Source organism: Hipposideros armiger, unplaced genomic scaffold (genome assembly GCF_001890085.2).
Source record: "Hipposideros armiger isolate ML-2016 unplaced genomic scaffold, ASM189008v1 scaffold_126, whole genome shotgun sequence".
NCBI lineage: Eukaryota > Metazoa > Chordata > Mammalia > Chiroptera > Hipposideridae > Hipposideros > Hipposideros armiger.
The window spans coordinates 3,269,931-3,286,874 of NW_017731476.1; the positions used below are offsets into that span (position 1 = coordinate 3,269,931).

At 57.7% G+C, this 16,944-nt stretch overlaps 1 protein-coding gene across 1 annotated transcript; it reads right to left on the minus strand.

The window, feature by feature from the left end:
• Positions 1 to 2,799: 2,799 nt before the first annotated feature.
• Positions 2,800 to 9,408, minus strand: HS3ST6 (heparan sulfate-glucosamine 3-sulfotransferase 6). Its single transcript, XM_019648835.1, has 2 exons — positions 8,945 to 9,408; positions 2,800 to 3,535 (listed from the first exon to the last, which is right to left on the minus strand). Exons 1-2 carry the CDS (start codon positions 9,355 to 9,357, stop codon positions 2,920 to 2,922), a joined length of 1,029 nt encoding a protein of 342 aa, XP_019504380.1. The 5' UTR covers positions 9,358 to 9,408; the 3' UTR covers positions 2,800 to 2,919.
• Positions 9,409 to 16,944: the final 7,536 nt, after the last annotated feature.

The following is a 16,944-nucleotide window of genomic DNA, read 5'->3' on the forward strand; positions in this document are numbered from 1 at the left end:
GGACCCCCACCCCCACCCACCCCATCCCAGTCTGGCTGGGGTAGGAGGGGTGGAAAAGTGGTCCCTGGCCCCTTCTTCTCCCCTGGGAGGAACAGGAAGAGAGTAATTGAATCAGCACTTCTCACCCCTTCTGGAACATTCCAACATGGAAAACCCACTGAGCAGCTGGGGAAGCAATTTAGGGACTTTAATTAAAGGCTGATGACTCTCCCACAGAGCCCCACCCCCACACACAGCTGGTAGGACCCACCACATCTGCCCTCAGTGTGTTCTGAGGCCCAGTTGGGCACCTGGCACTGGCATTGGCGGTTAGGCCCAGTTTCCACTGGGAGGAGGGTGAGTAGAACAAACCAGTTCACTCTTTCTCCCCGCAGCTTCCAAAGTCTGCCTTCTGAGCTGGGCCTGGGCCCAGAGCCAGACCAACTAGTGGCCCCCACAGCTCTGTACCCAAGAAGCTTCAGGAAGGGTAAAATGGGTCATGTCAGCAGGCTTGGGAAAGGGACTCTAAGTAGAGGGGGGAAATGAGCCCAGAGAGCACAGCTGCCCTGTTCTAAGGCTGCCTCCATCTCAGTGTGCACCTTCTGCGGGGAAAGGCATTCCTGGCAGAGGGAACAGCATGTGCAAAGGCTATGTGGTTGGAAAGATCACAGCAGGTGAGAAGGAGCTGACAGAAGCAGAAGCTTAGGGGAGAGACAGGCACACTGGCTGGGAAGGGGGGCACACCTCAGAGGGCTTAACAGCTGCGATCGGGCATCTAGCCTTCATTCTAGAAGCAATGGGGGTAAGGGAGTGTTTTAAAATAATGGGATCTGGTTTTACTCTGAAGACACCTCTGGCAGCCATGCATGTGGACTGCTCATTGCAGGAGAATTAAAAAGTTACCAGGGCAAGGGCCGGCCGAGTGGCTCAGTTGGTTAAGAGCTCGCTCAAGGGTTTGAGCTTTGAGCAACAGCGGTTCGAGTCCCAGCCCAAGCTGAGCAGCCGCTGAGCTGCCAATAGGTAGCAGGACAGCTCAGCTTAAAAAAAAAAAAAGTTACCAGGACAACAGTGAAGGGCCCCTGAAGCCATCTAGGCATGAGATGGCAGAAGTTTGGACAAGGGTGTGTCCAGGGAGAAGAAGAAACATGCATGGATCAAACTGGGAACTCGGCCAGGGGCTGTCTTGCCTTCCCTTCTGCCCCTGCCACCAGGCAGGCTGGTGTGCTGTCCTTGAGTGAGGCCCCTGCACAGGGAATGGGGACAGAGCTGCCAGGCCCAGGGCTCACCACCCAGCAGGGATTCCAAAATGAAGAGCGCCCCTTCTTCACCATCGTTATGGTATATTGGGGCAGCCCTCCCCTCCACCCACATCAGAGGTCCGAGTTGGGGAGGGGCTATGCGTACATCTCACCCACGTCTGCCACCACAGCTTCACCAAGGTGGCTCGGGAACAGGCCCCAGCCCTGCCCCTGGCCTGGCCCAGACGTGGACCTGGAGACAGTGCTGGCCCCTCAGGGCAGCTCCAGATGGAAATGTCCCCTGGGCCCAGAACCAGGAGAGAAAGGGACAGGTCTCCTGGAGACAGACACCCCCATCTCCTCCCCATCTGCTGCTGAGCCTCTTCTCACATACCATCAGCTGACCCCATGTCCATACCACTGGTGGGTTATGTGACAAAGACAGTGGCCATGGTGACTAGTGGGGCCTCACAGTCAGGCAGGGAGGAGGATGGTGACAAGCTCCTGCTCCCCTGAAAATCCTCCCTCATTCTGACCCTGGGGCCCAGGACAGGGAGTGGCTCCAAGCAGTCCAGGGGTGGAAAGGCCACATCAGGGCCAAAGATCTGATATGGACCCCAGGCCTGTGGAGCAGAGGCCACCAACAGGTCCTAAGAGAATGCCAGGCCCAGGCCTTAGGGGCCCTGCAAGTCATTGTCAGAGCCACTGGTGGGCACCTGGCAGACAGCACTATGGCCAGGAGCAAGGAAGTCATTACTGAGGAGCCTCACATTCCTGGGGGAAGAGGGGTGGACAGGGCATCCCAGCCTGCCTCAGTGTGGCCTGACTAGGTTAGGAGCTGAGCAGGCAGCTGGGCTGCAGATGGGCCTCCATTCTTGCCCATCCTCCCCCCACCCTCAAAACTGGGTAAACGCAGAACTGGGGCATCTAGGGCCTGGGGGAGTGGGCGGGCCCATTGGGTGGGCGTGACCTGCCGTGTGGGCGAGGTCTTGTGGGTGGGGCCTGTGGTGTGGGTGTTGCCTGTAGGCACAGGCTGTAGCAGACAGTATAGGGCTGTGTGGGGAGCTGCTAGGAGGCTGTTAGAAGCACCATCGCCTGCACACAGGAGTCTCCTTACACTCACTGTCCAGCAATTCCACCAGGCTTCCAGGAGGGAGTGTCTATTGGGCACTGGGATGACAAATTAGCTGAGGTCATGAGAGCAGCCGGAAGAGTTGAACATCCCAGCTTTAATCCTGCCCCACCACTCATGTGGCCAACCTGGGGTGTTTCCACATCCAGACCATGGGACAATCCAGCTCAGTGTCGCAAGGCTGGGAAGAGAGCCCTAGGATGGCCTCCAGAGTCACCAGGGCTATGCTGTACGTCCCTGGGCAGGCCCTAAAACTCTCTGAGCCTCAGTTGCTCATCTATGACATGTGGCTAAGCTCACTGCACACCTCAAAGGGTGTATAAGGACCAGGTTTGGACCACTCCTGGCACTCCAACAGTGCCCATCATTTCTGTGCTTATGATTTCCGTGGGCAGTGGCCCCTCTAGCCCCTCACCCTCCAACCTCAAGGTCATGTGAAAGAACACAGAGCCAAACTTTATTTCTTAAATAGTTCTCTCTACCCAGAATGTGCACACAGCCTGCTCTGGCGAGGTGACATGCATAAATTAAGGTTACCAAGTGTCCTCAGGCAGAGCATGGGCTGGCCTGTCAGTCCCAGCCGAAGTCCTGGCCGGTCATCTGGTAGAACTTGCGGTTGAAGGGCCTGTAGAATTCCTGCAGACGCTGGACCACGGCCTCGGGCACTCGGGGATGGGGCCGGCCCTTGGACTTGCCCAGGCAGCGAGGGTGGCTGCTCCCCTGGGCCTTCTTGAGGCAGGGAAAGCCCTTGGTGGCATTAAAGTAGAAGTGCTTGTCCGTGACGACCCGTTTGAGGCCCAGAAAGTCCTGCACGCGGCCAACTTCTCCAGCGGGGTCACTGACCAGGCGCTCACCACTGACAAACAGGAAGTGGGACAGGGGAAAGTAGCGCAGCCAGTTGTCCAGGTGCTGGGCATAGAGGCCAATGCGCACGGCACTCCAGTCCGTGTCCACCGGGCCCAGGCCGTGGCGGAAGGCCAGCGCATGGAAACTGGGCAGGCCCGGGGTCTTGGAGAGCGTCTGGGCATAGTCAGAGATGGCCCGTGTGACTGGGTTCCGCACCACCACAATCAGCTTCGTATCCGGGGACATGCCATGGATGCGGTGAGGGGCCTCACGAGTCACAAAGTAGCTGGGGGTCTTCTCCATGGTGATCTGTCCGTCCAGAGTACGTGGCATCAGGCTCCTGTGGGACAGGTGAGAGGACAGGTGGACATGAGTGAGTGCTGGTCCCCCTCAAGCCCTCCCATTATAGACCAGCCCCAGGGACCTAAGACTCACCTCCCTTTCCCCCAAGGAAGCCCCAAACTTCCAAGGTAGGCGAGCACATCCCCGCCCCCATACCCACCCATCCTAAAGTGCTCGGGTAGACAGCCTGGGATGTGGGCTGTGAGAGCACCCAGCCCCAGCACAGGCCATCAGTGGAGACCCATCCTACCAGGCTGCCCACTGTAGCTAGACTGTGCCCCAACCCTGACACTGCTGTGCCTCTCACCCCAGACCAAGCACCCAAGAGGCCAGTGGCATGGACTTGCCACGCACAGGGCTCTGCCCACGCTCCTCACCCTGAAGGCCTTTGCACTGTAATTACCCCAGGCCACACTTTCATTAATTGGCTGATGGTGTCCCTAAATGAGGCCACTAATAATTGACAAGTGTCCCAACAAAGGGCAGCCACCTTCCTCTCACTCCCTCCCCTGCATAGCCTCCCCTCACCCTTTGATTATGGCCCTGCTAATTCTCACTGACCTGGGCCCAATCCAAATGCTGGAAGCTTCCAGCACGGCCCAGCACACTGGAGAACAGTAAGTGAGGTGGCCTGAGGATCCAGCCCAAGACCCTAGTCTCCAAGGCCTCCCAGACCTGGCTCGGATCCCAGGATGCAAGGCTGTGACTGCAGTATTTCTGATGATTCCTCTCATTCTGACAGGGGAAGGGGGCCACTAACCCTATCCCAAGGTACTGGGAGAGTCAGATGATGACAGTCCCTACTGCCCCAAACTTGGGGGAGCCCATCCTGAGCACCCACATGGGGAATGCCAGGCACCCTGAGCAGTGTCCCAAGACCAAGCCTCACCTGCCAACCAGGTAGTGCAGGGTGAGGCTGGGTGGGGCACTGCAGGGCCAGCTGAACAAACAGCTCTGAGGGAGGGCTGGAGGGAGGGCTGGGAACTAGGTCAATGGAGGCAGAGGCTGTGGGACCTGTGCTAAGATGGGGCAGTCTCCCCCTGAGGCCCTGCCCTGCCTTCAGTCCTCTGAGGGCACTGCCCCCATCCCCACTGGCAGCCTCCAGGTCTGGCCCTAGCCAGGAGGGTGATACACAGGGCAAAGTTCAAGTTTCATACATCCTAAGGGATCCCCAGACTCAAGCCGCTGGGAGGCAAGCCCCAGTCTCCTCTTCCAGCTCAGCCTCTCAATGAAACTCAAGCCTAGGGAGCACACATGTGCACAGACCCACACACTGGGGTGCTTGGCTTGGAGGGTGCAGTGGGTATGAGTCCCTGGCGTGCCACTGGCTCCCCTGAAACCACCCCCATGGTCTCAGGGGAGATGGGTGAGCTGCATGGTCCTCTGGCTTCTGGGAGCTTCCCCCACTCCTCGAAACAAAGTCCTGGGCAGAGCTGATCCTCAAAAGTTACAGGAGACAATCCTGTTTCCCCATCATGTTGACAGAGCAAGCTCGAATCTCCCTACCGCCACTCTACATACTGACCTATTTGATAGGCTGACACACTGAGAGAGGGAGCGGAAAGTTGGGGTGGGGGATAGACACTGACCCACAGCCCTCCCATCCCTGGGCTGTAGCTTCTGGAAGGGGGGTGTCAGCTTGGCTTCTGCTCCCAGAGTCCCTGCACCCATGCCCTGCCTCGTGCCCTGGGACTCCTGGTGGGAACAGCACCCAGCCCTCCTGGGGTAAGTTCAGTGAGGCTGGGGAGGTAGAGGGTGACGCCAAGGGCTGAGGCCAGGGCTGCAGCCTGAAATGGCCAGCTCAGGGGACCCCCCTTTCCACGAGGTGGAGTCAGAAGAAGGGGAGTCTCACGCACTGAACCTCGCTGCTGAGACCTGTGAAGAGAAGCCTGTGCTGGGACAGACTGCCAGGTGGATCAGAAGTCACTGTCCCTCCCTTCATGGCCTTCCTCGAGAGAGGAACCAGCCCAGATTCCTCCCGGGCCCTCCTTTCCCACCTCTGACTTCCCTTTCCCATCTCTTTCTCTCCCTAGGCACCAAGTGACCCTGGGCACCCACCCCTTTTCCCCTCCCAGACTGGGCACTTCAGATTCTGAACATCCACCACCACCACCACCACCGCCACCGCTCCTGCCTGAGGGGAGGGGACTGCAAGGAAGGATGCCAGGGAAGTCAGAAGAGCAGAGGTGGGAGGTGCCTCCAGGACACCCCCACACACACACACCATGGAAAGGGGATGAGGCTGGGGAGGGAAGCCGGCTTTCCAGGCCCACTCTTGCAACAAACCAGCTTTGAGATCTGAGGTCTTTGAGATCAATTACTTATCCTCCCCCCACCCCCACCCAGAAGCCTGTCCTGGCCAAGGCACAGAGGAGGGTGGGTATGAGGGGTTTGGGGGGTGGGAGAGACTGAGGAAAGGATGAGCAGAACAGGACTCTGACCTCCACACGGCAAACATCTGACAAGTTGTTCCCCGGGCCCTCCCTCCCTGCTCATCTGGTCTGCGTTTCCCTGCGGCTTCCATCCAGCCCCTGGCCACTCTCCCTGTTCAGTCTCATTCCCCCTCATGTACCACACCTCGTCTGGGCCCCATCCAGCCCTGCCTGGGACCCAGCAGAAACCAGTTAGGGTTCCTATGTGGAACCGTAGGGGGCTGGGGGTGGGGCCTTGCTTGGTCTCCCTGGGATAACACAGGGAGAAAAGCCCCACAGAAGCCAGGGTCCCTCCCCCCACATACTCAGACCCCCACTCCCTGCATTAGCCCCAGGAGCTAAGGGGGTTCCTCCACCTGCACCCTTTCTGTCTCCTCTCACTTTCCCCAAACACTATGGTCAAAGTATAGCCCCACCTGCCCCCAGATGGGACAGGCCTCCTGATGAGATCTTGGAGCGCTTGTCTGGGGGACAACAGCACCTGCTAAACAGAAGGTGCTCAGTGAGTGAGAGAATAGATGAGCAAATGCTGAGCTTGGAGGTACATGGGGGTCATGGTCCCCAAGATGGAGGACCCTCTAGAGTGCAAGAGATGGGCTGAGGCTCAGGGAGGGGGAAAGGTTTGGCCAAGATCAACTTTGGGCAGCCCCAGGATCCACCTGCTGAGGCCACCGGAAGGGCCAGGGTCACTGCCTGGAATGAGCTGGGTCACAGTCCAGTGTGGGCGGGGGTCCTAGAAACTCAACTAGGGGCACTAGCTGCTCCTCCTCTACCCTCTGTCCCAACCCCCCACCCATAACAGGGCTCTGCACTCTCTGGAAGCTCAGCCCAGGGTCCTGAGAGCAGACAATGCCGCCAGACTGTGCCTAGGAGCTGGGCACCCCTTTTTGGAGTTGGGGAAACAGCAGGGATGGGCATTTTCAGAGGTTCATTGCACACTCAGAGCAAGGTGAAGGACAAACAGGTCCAGGGGCACAGGACACCTGTGAGCACACCAAGTCCACGTTTGTACGTGTCAGCACATGGCCACAATCCTTTTGAGGGCACTGGATCACACACACTCCAGAGGCTCAGTCAGCCTAGCTCTCACTTGCTCTGCACCAGCCAATAAGGGGTCAAGGCTAGCCAGCCCCAGGGACATCTCTGCATGAATGGGGCGAGGCTACCAGGACCTGACCCTCTGCATCCTCTATACGCACCCCTCCCCCAGTGGAGGTGGCTCTAAAAATGAGGAAGGAGAACCTCTTCTCTATCAGAGTTAAACACACTCCTAACTCCCCTGGCTCCCATCTTGAGCACCCCAGTGTCCCAAGAAGCCTTCCTCAGAGCTGAGGATCTGACCCCCCCAGTCTGGGTCTGGTGAATGCTACCTCGCAGGCCCTTTGTCCTCCCAGACCTGATCCTCAGAGCTGGAGCATGAGCCCAGCGCAGCCTGGAAGGGGCCTCAGGATCCCCAGGTCTCTGAGAACACGTTTAGGGCTAACTCGGTTCTAGCCTCCCCTCCAGCCCTTCATTAACCCAGCTCAGTGTCCCCCCAGCTCCTTGTAGTCAAAGCTCTTGGGATCAGTGGGGGCTCTGAAGTTTGCGCTACTGTTAAAAGTGTGTCCTCTACCCTTCAACCCCTTCTCCCCCTTCTCCTGGTGTCTCCCTCCTCCTCCTCCCTGTCCTCTCCACAGCAAGGAGGGATTAGGGATGCTTTGAGATGCCAGCGGCACAGAGGGAGTGGATAGCAGTCTCCCTGAGCTCTGAGGATGCCAGCATTCAGTCAGTTGGGTCCAAGGATGGACTCACCTTCCTGCCCCTCCACCCCCGCATCACCACCTGACTTCCCTAGGAACCCCCCAACAGCAGCAACCTTTCAGAGCTCAGGAGCCAGGACCCCTGTTCTCAATGGGGCACCTCCAAACCCATGAGTGGTTTTAATGCAAAAGTCAAAAATAGTAAATGGGAGTAAGGGTGAGCAATCTGGGAACAGAGAAACCGGTGCACCTGAAGGTCGAGTCTGGGTCCTGCCACCCCTCATTCTCCACTAATTCACCAGGTGACCTTGAGCAGGGTCTTCTCTGCCCCATAGAGGCTGGTCCCGAGCTTGGGAATAAGCTGAGAAGAACAGGGACTGGGGTGACTCACTCTCCATCTGTAAGCCCTCATTTCCCACCAAAGGAAGGGACAGGGCACATGGCAGGCTTGTGAGTAACTGATGGAGGCACCAGGCAGGGCCTCATACTCAAGCCTTCAGTGCCAACCTCATCAGGGAGCAGTTGGCCTTCCACCAGCCCCAGGGCAGACTGCATCAGCTGGGGCTGGGTGCTACCCCACATTCCACACCACACCCTAAGTCTATCCCAGGTGGGAGACAGGTCAGCTACAGAACCCCATGACATGAAGCTAGGGACCTAATTCTCACCCCTGGGCACTGACTTAAAGGCATCTCCCTCCCTCCTAAAGCCCAGATTTTCTCCAGACCCTTAGAACCCCCAAGGATTCCTCTTCCCAAGATCGGAAGTCTTGGGGGGGGCAGACACTTTCTAGAGACTGCAAGGATCCTGAAGGCCCCTTCCTAGAGTAACTGGCCAGCAGGGGAGGGCGACAGAGCCAGACGCATTTCTAACGCTCCTCAAACCCCACTGGGGTGGCAAGTCCCACTTCTCAGATGGGATCGCACCCTCTCCCCTCCAGTCTTGCTGAGACCTCCTCAGCAGCCCTGAACCAGGGCTTTCCCTGGAATTTTCAAAGTTCCTAGGATCCCCCGGCCAGTGACCGCCCCTCCTTTCCGTAAAACCCGCTGCAGGAGGGCCGCATCCTCAGGGTCAAGCCTCGGGCACGCCACCCAAGCTTGTCTCAGCCCGCGATGCCCCAGACTTCTCCCCGCCGCGTCCTGGGGGAGACCCCAGGGGCGCACCACGCTGTTTTCCAGAAGGCACCCGCCAGGGCGCGCACGGAAGCCGATGGAGAGGAAGGGCACGGATGCTCACCGGTACCAGGCGAGGCCGCGCTCGTACCACCTGTCGAAGAAGTGGGGCTCGGAGCCGAGCGCGCGGACGTCGGGGTGCAGGCGCAAGAACTCTAGGAGGGCGCGCGTGCCACCCTTCTTCACTCCCACGATGAGCGCCTGCGGGAAGCGCCGACGGCCCGAGCCGCTGGCCACAGGCAGGACCGGAGCCCCCGGGTTGCGGACGGCGCGGGACGGCTCAGCGGGCGCGGGGGCCGGTGCGGGGACGCGGGCGGCCGGCGGGCAGCGGCCCGGGAGGGCGCAGAGGCAGTAGGCGCCCAGAACCAGCGCGGCGAGCAGCAGAGGCGCACGAGGAGCCCGCAGTGCGGCCCCTGGCCCTGCGCCCGCGCCCTGGCCGCCCCCGGCCCCGCCGCCCAGGCCGCCGCTACCTGCCATCGGGCCGCACCGCGCCCTGGCCCGGGAGCGGGGACTGCAAGAGGGCGCACATCCCCGCCCGCGCCGCGCTCAGGCCGCTGGCGCCCGGCTTCTGCTCTGCGTCCAGTCGCCCTGCCGCCCAGGAGAGGGCGCGGGGCGGGGCGGGGGGTGACTCGACCAACCTCACCGCCAGACAGATATGCCGCCCTGTCCAGCAGCGGGCTGCAGGCGCTAAATGCCCCGCCCATAACAGAAGCCCCGCCCCGTCTGGGCCCCAGCCCCTCCCTGGCCAAGCAAGCGCCGACAGTCGCCGCGGCGCGACTCTGGGCCTCAGAGGATACCTGCACGCGCCGTCTGGGAGACCCTGGGCTCCCGCCCTCTCTACCCCAGTTCTTCACCCTTGCGCTCCGGGATGGGGCGGAGGCGGGTCGGGACACAGAGTTAGTGACCCAGCTGCTCTGCGGAACCCAGCACCAGTTCTTAGAAGGCCGATCCCGCCCCTCGCGGACCAGGGAGGCGAGACTGGTGCGCCAGCGGAGCAAGTGAGCTAAGCAGGCGCGTGGAGCCGGGCCCTAGTGTGCAGAGGGTTCCCTGGGAAGTCTGCGGCGAGAATGGGGCGTGCCTCGCTAACAGTCGGCTTGCCAGTCATAAAGGTCAGAGCCCTAGTGTCTGGAGAGGGCTAACCAAGTATGATTTTAGAGTTGGGGAGCCAGGCTTAGGGAGGACAGGCGTCCTGCCCAAGGGCCCAGTGAAATTCAGACTTCGTCCTCTGACCCTTCTACAGTGTCACCGTCTCTCTGCGCAACCTAGTCCATTTGGTGTTCTCCTGGGGTGTCAGTCACCCATCTCTGACACTGGCAAAGTGGCTCCTGTTGGAGATGTGAAAGACTCAGGAGACCTCTGCTGGGGGAACTAGAAGGAGGAGCCCAGATGCTGGCCTAGGTGCGCCCTCTGAGGGGCAGTGAGATTCAGGAGCCACTCGCAGCTTTGGGACCTGCTGGACACTGTACCCTCTGCGGGAGCTTTACGTACCCCTAAACCTCCAGCACAGCACAGAGAAGGAAGGCAAAGAAGAGAGCTGGGCTCTGAGAAACTGAACAACATTCCCAGGTACAGATGAACTGGGACCCATGTCCTCTCTCCGCCTCTGCCCAGGCTTCCTGGCAACACAGTTTGTGCCAAGTGTGCATGGGCCCCCGAAGAGACCAGCCTCTCTCCAGCCAATACCCAGAGGCCTCTGCCCTGGGTTCTGCTCAGGCCAGTCCTAGGCCTAATGGCACTGGGCAAGTCCCAGCAACCTGAGGCACCTCTGAGGTGCAGGCGGCCTCATGTCCCACAAGCATTTCCAGAGTTCCCACACAGAGGCAGCCCTGGCCAGAGGGGTCTATGCAGGGCCAATGGGTAAAGACCACTGACCGGAGTCCCAGCCCAGGTCCCAGACACCAGGCCTGCACATGCTTGTCAGGGCAAGACGCAGCCAGGAGCCCTGTAGGCGGGCTGTTGGCAAAACAGTGTCTGGGGTACAAGCTGGCACATGCAGGGTCACAGGAAGTTCTCCTTCTGGCCTAGCAGCACCCATCCCCAGTCCCAGCAGCCACCACTCAAGGCTGTAAATTCCAGCATTAAATCCTGGTGGCCCCTCCATCTCCCTGCCCCAGCACAGACATAGTCATTCCTACCTCCTAGCCTTTTCATGCTGTTTCCCCTGCTGAAAATGTCTTTTCCTTAGGCCCCCCCACACCTGCTTGAGGACACTCCAGGAGGGATTTACCGAGAACAACAGGACACGGAACACATTAGAGGCAAGGGAGTGATGTCCAGGGACAAGAAGTCTTGGCTCAGAGTTTGGCAGCTGATCCCCTATCTCCACCCACCATCTAGCTACAAATCTAGTGACACCAGGATGACAGCCTTGGGACATTTGTTCACCTGTGTCACCCCAGCACCTAACAAAACCTGGCACCCAATAGGCATTCAATAATGGCCACTGGTGGAAGGATGTGAATGGAGAGGGGAAAGTCAAGGAAGTCTTTCTGGAGGTGATGGTTAGGCAAGGAGCAGGAGGACAGCATCCCATTGTCATGGGGAAAGGCTCAGCATCAGAGAGCACAGTGGAGAGAGAGGGTGCAGAACCAGGGTAGAGCCCGAGGGCCATCCCCAGTGTGAGAGGGAGTGACCATCAGAGTCTGGCCTGAGGCTGGTCCCAGCCCCACCTTCCACTAGCACGTGGCCTCAGTCTCCTACTACTCCAAGCCTCCAGTTCCTTTGTAAGATGGGGACCTTAGCCCTGACTCCGAAGTAACAGCTTCATTGAAACATAATTCCCACACCATGCACTTCAGCCCCTAAACAAGTCGAATTCAGAGCTTTTCGGTATACACACAATGTTGTGCAATCATCACCCCAATGAATTTTAGAATATATTCATCACCCTAAATAGAAATTTCATATCATTAGTCATCACTCCCCATTCTCCCCTCCCCCAGCAACCATTCATCTATTTTATGTCTCTACGGATTTTACCTGTTCTCCACATTTCATATCTATGGAATCAAAATATGTGGCCTTTTGTGTCTGGCTTCTTTCACTTAGCGTGATGTTTTTGAGGTTCATCCACATTGTAGCCTGTGCCAGAGCTTCATTCCTTTTCATAGCCAAGTAATATTCCATTATATGGAAAGACCACGTTTTGTTTATGTATTCATCAATTGATGGACACTTAAGGTTGTTTCCACCTTTTGGTTCTTTTGAATACTGCTGCTGTGAATATTCATTTTCAAGTCCTTGTTTAGACATAGGTTTCATGTCCCTTAGGTATATACCTATAATAGGAGTGGAATTGCCGGGTCACACAGTAACTCTGTTTAGCTGTCTATAAAAAGTTTTTTTGAAGATTAAAATTTGGGAATTTCAGAATCTGCCTTCCCTCTCCCCAGGATGTCTGAGTAACTCCTCCATTCTGCCTCTGTCCTGCCTTGTCATCAGCGTCCAGCCCCAGCTCCCCACTGGCTCCCTCCTGGGTGACCTGGGGACAGTGGATTCTACTCTCTGAGCCACATGGAGAAAAGTGATTTGGGGGCCCCAAAAGAGACCAAGCCATGGGGGCATGAGGTGGGTGGATATCCCTGCACCCTGAGAGGGTCACCCTGCCATGTCAGAAAGTCCCTTCTGCCCAACTGGATCTCCCTGGATGCTCTTGGCTTTGAGGGTCCAGCATGGCCTGAGCGCAATCCCTTCTCACCTCATCTGGACCCTCTCCCCGCGCAGGACGGCCAGGGAGAGGTCTTTCTGTCCATCCTCCTTAGTCCAGCTATCAGATATGCAGATAGGTCTGATGTGCTGGCCGAGAGTAAGGGGAATTTGGGAGAGGGGGTGTGCTGAGCTGCTCAGGCCACTGAACCAAGTAAACACCGTCCCTGGGGGAGATGACAAGGAGGGCCAGAGCAGAGTGGGAGAGAGAGGGCAAGTCTAGGGAGGGAATCCTGGGGACAAGGTCGTGGTGGGAGGAAGGCCCAGCCTGGCTTCACAAATGCATGACCCAGCTGCTTGCTATGCCTGTGTCCCTTTCACAGACAGTAATTATTTTTTTATGGGTGATTTTGATCTCCATATGTCTCCCCCACCTATCCATGAGCTCTGTAAGGGCAGAAACGGGGTCATTCTTAATCCCTTCTCCACACCTAAGTATGGTGAGTGCTTATTGGTGTTTGCTGGGTGACTAAATGTGTGTGTGTGTGTGTGTGTGTGTGTGTGTGTGTGTGTGTGAGACTGAGAGAGTCTATGTGTGGCTCCTCTCTATCTCTTTCCCAGCCTATCCCCTCCCCAAGGTGGTCATCCAGCCTGGGTACCCCAGGCAGCAGGGCAGGATGTGCAAGCAGCTGCCCCGTTTGGGGAAAATGATTAATAATGCCTTCCATGGGGGACAGCTGGGGGCGATTTCACACTTGCGGGGCTTCCAGGAACTCCCGTCCATAAAACCACACCCTCACCTCCCAGACCCACTCCCACAGCCTGCTGGGATTCCAAGGGGAAGGGGCTGCAGCCGGGGGCAGGCCCAGCTGTCCTTGATTTATGTGGGGTTTTTCTACTTCGATTGCCGGATTTGCCTGAGCAATAGAGGATGTGGTTTCCTCCTGGGGAGGGGCCCCTGCCAGAGCCCAGTGTTCCCAGTTCCCCCTGGTGGGGAACGGGTGGAGGTGGCCGCATATCACAGTGCTGACAGCAAGGACTTTGGAGGCTAATTTAAGCCCAGCTCTGCCCCCCACAACCTAAGCAGGTGACCTTGGCAGGTATCCAGCTCTGAACTTCACTTTCCTAGTTTATAAAACAAAAGTAATACTGGCTCCCACCTCTTGGGTGCCCAACTCCTCAGCTCTTCATGGGAAGGAGGCAGTGGACATATGAAGTAACCCCGGCACAAGAAGGGATGCCTGTAGCTGTTTCCATTCTAGGAGACCTGGGTCCTTTTAATTCATCCTCCTTTGGGACAAGGCTGGAAAGGAAAGGCTTCTCCATTCTTAAAGTGGCCAACCATCAATTTTCGGCCTTTTGGCTAAGATCAAGTGTAATATCTGTTCTTATAAGTTTAAAGTGGCCAGACAGCCTAGCTCTTATTCCTGAGGACCAGCTAAACCTAGGGACACTGTGGCACAGAAGGGTTTGCCAGGGAAGACAAGATTCCCAGTGTCAGAAGGGACACATGAAAAGGTTCCTTTGCCCAAGGGTAGGGAGAAGGGGGGCCTTCTCCAGCTCAGTAGCCACCCGAAGCTGCCACACACCTGCAGGGAGCCTGCCTGGGGCTGCAGGGTTTGTCAGAAGGAGCCAGACTCCTCCCTGTGCAGGGATGGGCCCCAACTTGCTGCCAGCCACCCTCACTCCTTTCCCCTGAGTCTTCCTGGAGGGATCAGCCCAGACAGAGAGCCGTTTGCCACTGGCCCTTGCTTTCTCCAGGAGAGGTCAGGGATCCAGGTTACCAGGATACATAACTGGACCTTGCAAATTGCATCTCGCCAACCAACCTGGCCCAGCTCAATGTATAACAATGTAGCAATACTTCTAGGATGGCAGTCCCGGTTCTGCAAGAGGAGAGGGCTGGTTAGAGCCTTCATCCCCAAGGTAAGTCTAAAGGGGCAAAAAGAGAAGAGGATCCCACAGAAACAGGGCTCTCTCTGACCCTACCCCACTCCCACTTCACCCAGCTTCACAGTCCCAAGCCAGGCCTCTGAGAGCGGAAGCCCCTGAGCGTCATGGGGAAGGCTGGGTGTCATCCTAGTGACCCCACATCGGGCCACTGGGACTCTGTAGCCAGGTCTGTCTGTGCCCTGGTGAGGGTCCCCATGGACTGGAAGGTGACTGTGAGTATGTTCCATCATGAGCAATGGGCCTGATGCAGGCTCAGGAACCCCACGCTCCAAAGAGGGCACAGGACCACGTGTGTGTGTCGTGCGCGTGTGTGTGTACACAGGCAGAAAAGGGGAGACTCAGAGGCCTGCCGCCAGGTCCCAACCACCATCCCCCCAGTGTGGAAAGCCCTAAGTTTGAATTTCCCATACACCGGTGACCTACTTCCAGGAGCAAGTCCAGGCTGGCCAGGAGACGGGACCCCCAGGGAGGGCCGCACTCCATCCCCCCCTTACTTCCAGGGGAAGCACCCCACCCCACAGTTGGCAGACAGGCATATAGACAGGCATGGGGCCAATCTTGTTTGGCTCAGCGTTCAGGGAAAATGGCAAGGGGATAGCAGGAACCCCAGGGGCACAGCATCTCTGGGGTGAGTACCTCAAACTCCTCTCCCCTCCCCAGCAGAACCCTCCCTAAGCTGCAAGTTTCCTGCTCTGACAACAGGACCTTCAAAATTGACCCCCACTCCCTTCTGAGAATGATGACTCCATCCATGTCCCCTATACAGGCCACTAGTGTCCTCCCTCTGACTCTAGCTTCCCTGCTCTCCCCCCACATCTAGACACACACCAGGGGCTCGAGATAGGGACCCAGCAAAGATCCACGCTCCCAAGACTAAAGGAGCAGAACGCCACAGGAGTCGGAAGTGGAAGGGGGAGCCTAGGGCAACAGGCAGCCTGAACCACTGGGGTCAGGAAGACCCCACAGGACCCTATCTTCTCCGTGTTCTGTCTCTCTTCTCTCTGGCAATGCTGCAGCCAAGCCCTTAGAAGCCAAGAGTAGCTTGTAAATGTACTGGTTGGAGATGAAACATGATAAGACATGAAGCCAGGGGCTGAACCATGGATAATCTCTGGGGTTTTACAAGGAACAAATCACGCCTGGAGATAGGCACAGGGGTGGGGGTGGAGGGGTCAGTGGGTGAAGGGAGCTTATCTGCAGGTAACCCTCAGCCCTCTCCCCAGCAGCCCCCCTCCTGCCTGCCAGGGAGGCTCACCAACTGTCTTCCCTGTGCTTCTTGCCCCTAAGCTCCATTAAGCAGAACTTTAGCACCCAGGGCCAGGGTATGGTGATATGTGGTCCTGGGGTCCCTGCATCCCCCAGACTACGGACTCACTCATGCAGATGGGGTGCAGAGGGAGTGGGCAGAAGGCAGTGCAATTTGACATACCTATGTTCATCTGATGCTGCATACGGTGTGCAGCCTCCACCAGCTCTGCGTTTGGGGAAGTAAATGAATGAGATGAATGCAACATGGTCACCGGCATTGAGGAGCTGTTGACCTGGGGTTGGGTGAAATCTGCAAGGGGATAGCAGGAACCTAGTCTGTGCACACATACAGGAGAACCACCCAGGGTGGGGGAAGGAGACAGCCACTGGGGAGGAGCCACCAGGAAAGACTTCTAGAAGGATTCTATTGTAGCAGTACATGGGGAGGGGATGAGAAAAAAGAAACAGCAACTCTGGGAGGCAGGAACACAGAAACATGTTTCTAGAATGGAGTCTGACTGGTCTAGAGGCCCAGCTGCAGGGGTTTGGGTGCAGGGGGTATGGATAATAAAAATGGCATCGTTTATGTGAAATAACTCTGATGTTATTTATGGAGTAGGAAATCAAGCCGGAGAGGTGGGGTCTGCAGGGGCCTCAGCAAGCAAAGCCTGTGGGAACCACAAAGGGAAGTTACCTGGTCTGGTGACTATTTTGCAAAGGTCACACTGGTTGGGGGAGGCTAGCTAGCTGACACTATTGTGGGGGAGACAAGTGGGCAGGTGGAACCCAAGAACCTGGTACCTCTGGGTGGGCCAGGGTGGTAGCAGGTGAGACTTGAAGGCATGGAACGGCTTCAGGGAGAGGAGGCCAGGGCATCAATGTAAGTGGGTCCCAACCAGCTGTCCTGGAAAAGTGGCTGGGGTGAGGCCTGGTGCGTCCTGCCTCCACCCACGTTCCCACCTCCTGTTCTCCCCGCCTCTGTCCCTCTCAGGATGACTCACAAAGGGCCACCCCAGCCCTCGACTGTTTTCCCTGGACCCGACACTTTTGTGAAGCCCACCAAATGGCGCCCCGCTACCACTGCCCCCGCATCCTCGGACGCCAGGAGGCTTCGGCCTGTATCCCAGGCGCTGGTACGTTGAGCGGGCACGGCCGAAGGGCCGAGGCCCAGGGAACGCGGGGCATAGGGGAGGAGTAGTGCACTGGAACCCAACCGTG

Excerpts from the sequence above, each read along its gene's own strand:
- HS3ST6 (XM_019648835.1), bottom strand. The coding sequence starts at position 9,357 with ATGGCAGGTAGCGGCGGCCTGGGCGGCGGGGCCGGGGGCGGCCAGGGC. Across the intron at positions 3,536-8,944 it reads CGCGGCCTCGCCTGGTACCG|GAGCCTGATGCCACGTACTC; the intron begins GTGAGCATCCGT and ends CCTGTCCCACAG.